Raw genomic sequence first — 10,371 nt, forward strand, 5'->3', positions numbered from 1 at the left:
CCCACAGGCCTTACCAATTGTGTTAATCCAATCTTAGCTATAGTTATTGCTCAACTACTTATGCATCTTGACTCTAATTAGCAGTTCCTGGCAACTAAACCCCCCCCCCCCCCCACCCACCCCCCCCCCCCCCATATGCAATGCTTGAGGAAGTCTGGATCTGAAGAAGTGTACATCTACACATGCTTAGTCACTCAGTTCTCACTTAGAATTTAACTTTGTTGGTCTTAAAGGTGCCACTGGACTCAAATTTATTTCTCACATCTGTTTATTAACTCCTTTATTTGTATGCTAATCCCCTACTATTCACAGATTTTACCAACTGCTTTAATCCAATTTTAGCTATACTTATTGCCCAGTTACTTATGCGTCTTGACTCTTAACTAGTCCCTCCTGGCCACTAATCCCCCCACCCTCTCTCTACCTATATGTAAGGCTTGAGGAAGTCTGCTTCAATGTATCTGATGTAGTGTTGCCAATCTCCAGGTGGTGGCCGAAGAGCTTACACCTGATCTCTAGGCGACAGAGATCTGTTCACCTGGAGAAAATAACCACTTTGGAAGCTGAACCCTGTGGCATTATACCTCATTGAAGTCTTTCCCCCTTCCTTAACCCCACCCTCCTCAGGCTCCACCCTCAAAATCTCCAGGTATTTCCCAACCCAGACTTGGCAGCCCTAACCTTTCGGATTTGCTCCGTCCAGGACAGCACTTTAGGAGCAATTTTCCTCCTAGGTACGGTGTACAGCGATCCGGGCACTGCACCCTATAAATCCTGGATTCCCCTCCCCTTTTCACAGAATCTAAGTAATCGAGCCCCCCACACAGACATTCTTTTTCGAGAGGTCATGTTTGTTGGATCTAATCTTATTAACAGAAAATGCAATTACCTCCTCACAAATCCTTGGGAGTTTACCAGTCTCCGCCCACCTCGTCCGCCCACCTCATTGGTGGCCGCGGGACGCTGTGCCTCCAGAGGCGGTCCCAGGCGAGCCGGGGTCAGAGACTCCAGTGTCTTCCTGTCTTTCTCTACGTCCTCTTTTCGGTGGCGGCATGGCTGCCTTCATAGATCTGGAATGTAGCGAAGATAGTGTTAGACCTTCGATTTGCACCGGCATTTTCTTATTCGGTAAGTCTAAATGTGAGTGAGAGATTTCAGTATCTAGAAACAGGAAGCTTTAAAGTGGTGGTCTTGTTGGAAGGGAAGACGATCTACCACCCGTGACACCAGGTTTGGGGTTTTTGGGAGGCTGTGTGTGTAATAAATACTGCCCAGAAGGGGTGTTGATCTAGAATGGGGATTGCTTGGGCAGGGCTCTTTAAATAGCGATCCCGGCAGTGAGCGAGCCAGACCGGGAAGCACGTGGTAACTCGCTTTTTTCCAAACTAGCGTGGCTTAAGCCAGCAACGTTTCCACGTGGCTTGAAGCTATGGAAGCGGAAGCTGTTTTGCCAGAGGTTTGTTAGATCTGTCTCGGTGTGAAATCGAGTTTTTCCCTCAAATAAATAAATGGAAAAAGTGCTCTAATCCCAGTTCTGTAGTCCTACAGGCCGGTACGCCAGCGAAAGGACTACGGAGTTCAGCACATAGGAACTGTTTTTTAAAGAATGGACGGGCAGGATAAAGTTTCTTAATAATAAATAATAGGATTTTAATGCAAACGGGGTGGAAGGGTTCTTCGGAGTCATGTTGGAAGCATAATAACCAAATTATTATCTCTGGTAGTCAAAGTTTAAATTGTAACTACAAATCCCATGCTATTTATTGCTGTCTCTTTAGTAGGTATTATTGAGGTAGGTCAAGGCAATGTAAATAAGGAAAATAAGAAAGGAGTTGTGTGGAACCTTAAAACTTATTTTTAGTCAAAGACAATGAATTTTTTGGAACAGGAAGTTCGAATAATTGATAACGAAAAAACTTTCATTTAGCATGTTCACCAGTACTGATGGGTCTTGCTCGATTTAATATTGATATATTGCTATTTAACTGTGGAAATTAAAAATCCACCTACTATAAAGAGCACGGTTGATCCTTCTCTGCCTGGAATTCCAAGAGCCGTCCAGTTCAGGATTTCCATCTTTGTACAGGTGGAGTTGCGGGGGCTCAAGTGGTTAAGACGCTGAACTGCAGGCTGTGGAAGGTCAGTAGTTCAGCAGTTCAAGACCCGGGTGCTGCATGATGGAGTGAGCTCCCATCTCTAGTTCCAGCTCCTGCCAACCTAGCAGTTCGAAAGCAAGAAATTGCAAGTAGATAAATAGGGACCACTTCGGTGGGAAGGTAACAGCGTTCCGTGCGCTTTAGTGTTTAGTCATGCCGGCCACATGACCACGGAAACGTCTTCGGACTGCGCTGGCTCTTCGGCTTTGAAACTGAGATGAGCACCGCAACCCTAGAGTCGGATTCGAGCAAGGGAACCTTTACCTTTAAAGGTGAAGAGAGGAGGAGACTAAACTTCTCTGCCATCTAACCCAAAGCCCACATTTCAGCCATTAAGCATTCTTGTTTGCTGGGCTGTTTTGTTGTGGGATTTGGCATCTTCTTATTCGGTAAGTCTGATGCAGAACAACCTTCTTCAGTAGCAAAGGAACCCACATTCTTTATTGTTAGCTGCCTCAAGAATCAGTTATCTATATAGCAATAAGCCAGGAATAAATATTGAAACAATACGCATTTAAAACAATTAAGATTCCAATATGACAGCAGCAATAAATAGAAACTAATTAACCTTACAAGTAGAAGTCTTAAAACTTCAAAGGAAAGACAGCAGCAATGAATAAAACAGCAATTAACACCATAGCCGGAAAGAAAAACCCTGTAGAATCCCATCACATCATAACATCAGTATAACAAATTTTACAATAAATTTATCTAATACTGCCTTCATCCTGCCTTTATCTGACGCATGTTAAACTGGCTCCAAGCAAATTATGAGGAGGACATTCCAGTCAAGGCGTCATAATAGAAGGCCCTGTGTCTTACAGACACCCACTTTGCTTCAGAAGGTATAGGCCACAAATTTGACTTGCTTGAATCCCTTGTCAGTTGCAATGTTTGCTCTGTTGTTTTTTCTCCAGGATGTGAGTTGAGCAGCAGTTCCCGATCATACACTTTTAAAGTATCTGAAGAGGATGAATGTGATCATACCCTAGCTTTGAATATGGTAAGGCAGTAGGGCCGATCATTGGGTGTGTGAGGAACATGGGTGGTAAACCTCCTGTAGGTGTACCCGCCATGGTTCATACGTAGTGAGCTCTGACTCACAAAGTTTGTGCTGAAATAAATGTTGTTTTTCTTTAAGGGGCCTCTGGGAGCCTGTTTCATTTTAGCGTAGGGACCAATTTCTCTGATTGGTTTTAGTAGACCAGGCACTAGTAGACCACATGCCTGGACTATCAGGAGCAGTCCGTGACTTTTTCCTTAGGGGTAAAAACCGGGAGCTGACCAGTCCTCAGCTTGCAGGATCCCAGAAGCAGTACAGTGAGAGGTGATCCTAGTTAGCTGTCTAATGGGTTTTTATTTGGTTATGTCTGAGAAGAGTACAAGGAAATCTCTGCCCTTTACAGCTTGGTTGCTCCTCTAACTAGATCTTCCTGTGTTCTCTGTCTTTCTGCCTCCAAACACTGGTTCTGCGAGCTCATCTTTATTAGTTGGAAACTACCTTTTAGATGACTGATGCAGGATGGGCCTTTTTGATGCTTCTGTCTCCTTTATTTTAAAGGTTTGCCTGTCGGAAGGTGCCAAAGATGAATGCAACGTGGTGGAAGTTGTGGGTCGCAACTATCACAATGAAGAAATTGTTGTGCCAGTGGCCAATCTGAAGCTGTCGTGCCAACCCTGGGTAAAATGGTCTACTGAAAACTGGGGCTTAGGCCCTAGGAAAGAGATTATTAGTGGCTACAGGGTATTTGAGTTGATAGGGAAAGGGGAAAATGCCTGGGACTGCCCCTTGGATACTGTATAGACCTGTATAGTGCCTGATGGCATTTAAGAAATCCTACAAGGGGAGTTTGTTAAACTCTTGAGGTGCTGCATTCTATTCTGCAGTGTGTTCACTTTGGTCTGGTTAAGATGTCTGTCATCATATATGCCTGTCAATTATTTTCGGCTCAAAGCACACATTTCTTTAAGTCCTCAGTGCAAATGTATTGTTTCATTAAACATTTGTACAGCAACTTGGACAAAAGTGAGTGTGCTGTTCAGGACTGATGTGGAGCTGAATTTGTGGGCTAGGGATAAGGGATGTCATTCAGATGTGTATGCAAGGTTCTTGGTCTAGGCAAAGGACAGAAGAGGGTCATGAAAGACAATTGGAAACACGTTTGAGTCAGCGGAAGGGAGAATTAAGCCAGAGTTCTCCTGATCCACTTTGAGGCTCAGGAAACCCCCTCCCCATTAAATTTATATTTCCCCCTAACTTCTATTTCCCTTCATCTCTCCACAGTTAAGTTTGAATGATTTTCACCTTCAGCCTCCGGTGACCTTCCGCCTGTGCTCAGGATCTGGTCCTGTTCACCTTGCAGGACGACACCACATCTGTAAGGAAATCCAGGGAGCTATTATGTACAAAGGGGTGGGTGGGCTAGAAATGAAGAGGTGGGGAGTCGTGTGTGTCGCCTCTTAAGGACACATGTGGTAGAGGGTAGACCACCTTGTAACGATTAATAATAAATTGAAATTGAAAGATTATAACTGTTGTTAGATGAAGTGATACTGCATTCCTCAGCAATGGTTCTTTTCTTCTGGGACGTGTGCAAACACATTTCTCTCATCCTGCCAAGAAGTAAGGAGGAATACCACATATTATTTGGAAGAATGCTTGAATGCACCTTGTATTCTGATTGAGGAAGGGAGGTGTGGATTGAGGGGTGAATGCACTTCCCAAGCATAAGTAATTCAGTACTTGAGACAATTGCCTCCTTCCTTCCTTCCTTCCTCCACTCACCCAAAGGGTCTCGTGGTGACTTGCAGCATTAAAACAACATAAAAACAAATAACAAATATAAAATATTTAAATTTGTGGCTATCACCATGTCACTATTAAAACAGCCCAAATACATTATTACCCTGCAAAGGTCAACCTAAATAATTTAACTTTGCATGCCATGCAGAAACTAAACAAGTCCAACAGAGCACAGGTGTTCTCTTGCTCATGGGACGAGAGTGGCAGAGAAGGAGAGGCTGAAGCCATTTTCCAGGTCTGACGGGTGCTGTCAAATAACGGGATGCTCTTGGTCTCAGTTCATAGGCGGGAGCTCTTGGATGATGAATTGAGTGAAGAGGATGAGGATTTTAGTGAGGACGATGAGTTCAGTGATGAGGAAGAGCTCACCCCTGTCAAGCCAGCCAAGAAGAAGCAAAAGTCTTAGCTTGGCTCCCTCAAAGGTACGTGCTGGCAGAGAGGACTGTGCAGCTTTGAAGCCAGTGAATTCTTACCACAGCAAAGCACCATCTTGTCCTTGGACTATATGAATGGGCACCCTTGCTTTTCACGGCCCCGTGACCAAAGTTTCAGGGCAAGGCCCTTCCCGTCTCGCTTGAGGCTTCTGTAGTTCTGGTGTCCGTCCCCTTTTCTCGTCTCCTGCAGTCTGCAGAGCTTCCGTTTTGCAGCAGGTAAAAAGAGAGGCTGGATGGCTGGACTACTGCAGTGCTAAGGGAAGTGCCTTTCCTGGTATTTTCAAAGCTGCAGGGTCTGACTTCGGGGATGGGGGAGAGGGCAAGTGGGTCTCCCAGTTCATTCTTGAACACTCTTGGTTTTGGTAATCCTCCCCTTTGTCTGTTGGGAGGAAGTGGAGCCAGCAGTGTCTGGATGGTGGTGGGGAGGGAGAGATTGCCAGGCTTCCCTGCACTTTTCCCTCTCCTTGCGACACCCTGCTGATTTTAATCTACCTTAACTTGTGATGATAGTCTTTTGCTGCCGGATTTATTGGGAAAACAAGCCCATCTTTCTCTTCTTTTGTCCAGAACCTACAGCTGATGTAAGTGGCCTTAGCTACAAACTCCATGGGAAAGCTGTTGTTGGAGGAGACATAGGAGGCTTGGAAAAAACATGTCACAGATGTCTTCCCTTTTCTTCCCAGGAAAACTAGTTGCTGCTGTGCCTTTTGTACCTGGAAAGGTACACTAATACCTTAACTGCTGCTACTCAGTGTGGTGTGTTTCTCTTTAAGGACACTGTGCCTTTGAGAAATGGGTAATGCCACTGGGATTCCTCCTTGGGATTTCTGTGCATATGACATTGAGTCAGTTTGACTCTGTACACAGTTAAAAATTTTATTCCTTTACTCATCACCATGAAGATGGCCACAGGATTCACTTTCTGAAAAAGTATAGTATTTTCTTCTAATTGCTTTTGAACTGTTTTGGAAATGTTACATACCTTTGGTATACGGTTTGTTGTTTTTTCTTTCTAATTTAAGGATGGTGCAATGGTAGGATTGGAAAACAGCCTGTATGTATTTTGTAGGCATGATTTTCCTTGCAGGTCTCTTTTTTGAATGTTTTTAGTGCTACCTTTTTTAATAAGATGTTTTAGAATTAAAATGTTTTGTAATTTGTGGGCTGCTGTGAATTGTTTTACTGGATGGTTGAAGAACTGGCAACATTATTATATTTTCCAGGTACTGGGTTTTGCTGTCTTCTCCCTCACCCCTTTCTCAAAATATGCCCCAAGTACAAATGAAGCTGCCTTGTAGTAAAGTAGTTCACCAGTCCCCATCTACTGTGAGAGGCAGCCGTTTGCCAGGATCACAAGAAGAGAGAGGTCTTTTGTCAGCACCCAGAGATGCCAGGCAGGGGGTGAACCTGGGGACCCTTCTGCTTGCAAAGCATGGGCTCAACCACTGAAACAGGGAGAACACACACAGAGACATGTTTATTTATTTAGTTCATTTGTACCCAGCCTTTCTCCTCAATGGAGATCCAAAGCCACTTGCATGGTTCTCCTCTCCTCCATTTTATCCTCACAACAACCTTGTGAGGTAGGTGAAGCTAAGGGAGGGTGATTGGCCCAGGGTCACTCAGAGAGCTTCCATGGCACAAGTGGTTATTTGAAGCCAGGCCTCCCAGATACTAGACCAACCGTCTTAACCTCCATCACTCACTTTAAATTATTGCGTGTCAGAGCAGGGGGAACACATTGCCTGGTACCTTCAAGCAGTGACACACACATACACCACATTACTCAGCTGCCCTCCCTGTCTGGTTTAAAGGTACAGAGAAATTCTTATTTGTAGATATTTATACCTCGCTTTCTCGTTCACAATAGGGACCCAAAGCAGCTTTCGACATCTTTTTCTCCTCATCCACTTTATGTTGTGAGCAACATCAACCCTGTGACGCGGGTTAGGCTGAGAGAGAGTAACTTGTCCAGGGGTCACCCAGTGAGCTTCCATGGCACAATGGGGATTCAAACACGTCTCCCAGATCCTACTCTGACACTCTAAGCACTGCAGCATACTGGCTTGCAGTGTGCTTTTCTTTCAGAGAAGAATTGGATTTCCCTTTTTTGAACATCTTGTTAGGAAAGAGCCTACAGTATGAGCGTGAGGTTGGGAACTGCCTCTGTTCAGCTGCTGTTGGGCAGCATTGGGATCTGAGCCGGTGAAGTTTGCACCCTGGAAATGACTTCTTTTAGTTCCTCAGCTGCTTGTGCCTCTTGCGTTTTGTGCCCTGTTGGCAGTCTACCCAATGAGTTCAAGATCCTCACGTGGCCGAAGGAGACCATAACATGACTTGGCCCTTCAGGAACTGTGATCTGCCTGCTGTGAGAGCGGCCTGTGATCAACAGGTGCCCAAATAAATTACAAAGATCAAGTCCTGTGGACAGCCACAAGATGGCAGCCGTGTCTGCAGGATGGGGACCTCCTTGGACTGCTTTGTAGCGGGGAAGTGGGGGAAGTGGTCTTGTTTCTCATCTGCCTTGAAGGTCTTGGAGGAACTCTCAGCTCAGTATGTATGAGAAAATAATTATGGAGCAGTCTGCCATTTTGCAGCAGGGTAGTGCTGCTTCAGTTTAAGAGTGAGGCTGCCTTTAAATGTATCCTCAAGCCTGGCTGTCAGTCCAAATCTTTGTTTGGCTTGAGCGGGTCGCAGGCAGGAGTTATCTGGCAAGTGTGGTTATTTTTTGTAGAACTGCAGGGCTGGGTGGATGGGATGCACAGCACTGAATGCCTCCATTAAAACCCTAGTCTTAGAGGGGTAGACTAGTAAGCCATCAATCCCTATGTTGTTGTTCAGTCGCACAGTCGAGTCCGACTCTTCGCGACCCCATGGACCAGATCACGCCAGACCTTCCTGTCTTCCGCCGTCCTCTGAAGTTTGCTCAATTTCATGTTCGTTGCATCTATGACACTGTCTAACCATATAGCCTCCAGAATTCAGAATGTGCACCGTATTTCCAAAGATATTGGAGCCAGGCTTGAGTACATATTTATCCCATCCATGTTGTCCTCACAACAACCCTGTGAGTTAAGCTAGGCTGAGAGCAGTTGACAAGCCTGCAATCAGCTGCTTTGTCCTTGTAGCTCTTTTATCATTTTCGCTCCTATGCACAACACATCATTTCTTAATTGGCACAGTTGCCGGCCCTTGAAATAAATCTGGTTCCTTTAAGAACCTGGGGCCACAACAGTGTTCTTCTAAGATGTCCAGTATCTGCACATGTTTACAGCTTCCTTCTGTCAAGCAATGCTAACCAGATTTGGTATGTGGCTGCTTTGAAGCGAACATGGTTCAGATTACAAATGTCTCATGCACAAAACCAGAAGTGCCAGCAAGGACAACTCACACTGTTGAGCTCAGCTATAGACTATACCTCTGGCTACATGTTTAACACATATATATGCAGCATTTTGTTGAGCCTTTAGAAGACGGTCTAGAAAACGTTCACCCATTGTATCGACTGGTAATGAGGCAGTTAAGACGCTGAACTGCAGGCTGTGGAAGGTCGGTAGTTCAGCAGTTCAAGACCCAAGTGTGCCACATGACGGGGTGAGCTCCCGTCTCTAGTTCCAGCTCCTGCCAATCTAGCAGTTCGAAAGCAACAAATTGCAAGTAGATAAATAGGTACCACTTCAGTGGGAAGGTAACAGCGTTCCCGTGCGCCTTGGTGTTTAGTCATGCCGGCCACATGACCATGGAAATATCTTCGGACAGCGCTGGCTCTTCGGCTTTGAAACAGAGATGAGCACCGTAACCCTAGAGTCGGATTCAACTGGCTTTCGAGCAAGGGAATCTTTACTTTAATGAGGCAGAGACCAGTCCCATGAATAACTGGTGAATTAATGGCAGGAAACTCAGAATGTGCAGAACAAATAAAGTAAGCCAAACTACATACTGCAGGATTCAGGCATAAAAGAAAATGAGCGAAAAGCAGGGAACAAATGTTTTTTGGCTTGTGTATGCATGTGTGTACACAACCATATATGGCAGAATGTTTACTGTAGCCTCATTGGTTCATGTATTGAGGTTATACAGAGACATCTACCAATTAACCGATTGCATTTTTATTCTGAGTTTTCTTCAAGGGGCATAGGGTAGTATACATGCTTCTCCCCTTTTCCTTTATCCACACAACAACTGTATAATACAGGTAAGGCTGAGAGAATGTGACTGGCTTTGAATTGCCCAATGAAATTTATGGCTGGGTGGGGATTTGAACCCATGTAGCCTCAGTCCTAACTGGATATTCACCACTATACCACATTGGCTGGAGCATTCCTCAAATCAGGGCTCCACTAGGAAATGGCTCATTGCTTTAAAGGACCCAATAGTCCATGTTGTCAGAGTTGGATCAATTTTTGCTTGATTGACTGGCTCAGAAATAGCTGGTTCTGGACAAACAAGCATTTTTTTCTTGGAGCTAAATATTAGACTTGCTTTGTGTTTTCGTGGCTTCCCATATGGCTCCACCCTATTTTGTTCTGGTTCTGTTCCTTTCTTGAGGCTGCCATTGTACATTACATATGTATTTATTTATTTGATTTTTACCCCGACGAGGCAGGCTCGGCAGCTTACAAAGAAAACAATAATTTAAAATCAATATAAAATACACAATAAAGTTATTAAAACCATTAATATGATGATGGCGTCACAACTGTAATAAAGTGCACATACAGCAGTACCTCCACTGTTGACGGGCTCAGACTGGAACAAAGTTGGCACAGGGCAAAGATGATGGGGTGCAGCTCCTTACCCTGATGAAAGAGCTCCATTTTCATGGCCCTGCGGAACTGTGAGAGGTCCCGCAAGGCCCTGATCTCGTCCAGAAGCTCATTCCAGTAAGTTGGAGCTGCCACCGAAAACGCCCTGGACCTGGTCGATACCAGCCTGGCATCCTTGAGACCAGGGGGTGCCATAAGATTTTGCGACCCAG

General features: G+C 45.0%; 1 protein-coding gene across 1 annotated transcript; it reads left to right on the forward strand.

The window, feature by feature from the left end:
- The first annotated feature begins 1,024 nt into the window (after window positions 1-1,024).
- NPM3 (nucleophosmin/nucleoplasmin 3) lies at window positions 1,025-6,504 on the forward strand. The gene is made up of 6 exons (XM_015415930.1): window positions 1,025-1,128; window positions 3,074-3,159; window positions 3,718-3,837; window positions 4,441-4,534; window positions 5,238-5,381; window positions 5,961-6,504. The coding sequence occupies exons 1-5, from the start codon at window positions 1,053-1,055 to the stop codon at window positions 5,363-5,365; spliced, it is 504 nt and encodes a 167-aa protein (XP_015271416.1). The 5' UTR covers window positions 1,025-1,052; the 3' UTR covers window positions 5,366-5,381; window positions 5,961-6,504.
- The last annotated feature ends 3,867 nt before the right edge of the window (window positions 6,505-10,371 follow it).

The sequence above is a fragment of the Gekko japonicus genome, unplaced genomic scaffold (genome assembly GCF_001447785.1).
Source record: "Gekko japonicus isolate JY-2015 unplaced genomic scaffold, Gekko_japonicus_V1.1 scaffold59, whole genome shotgun sequence".
Lineage (NCBI taxonomy): Eukaryota > Metazoa > Chordata > Lepidosauria > Squamata > Gekkonidae > Gekko > Gekko japonicus.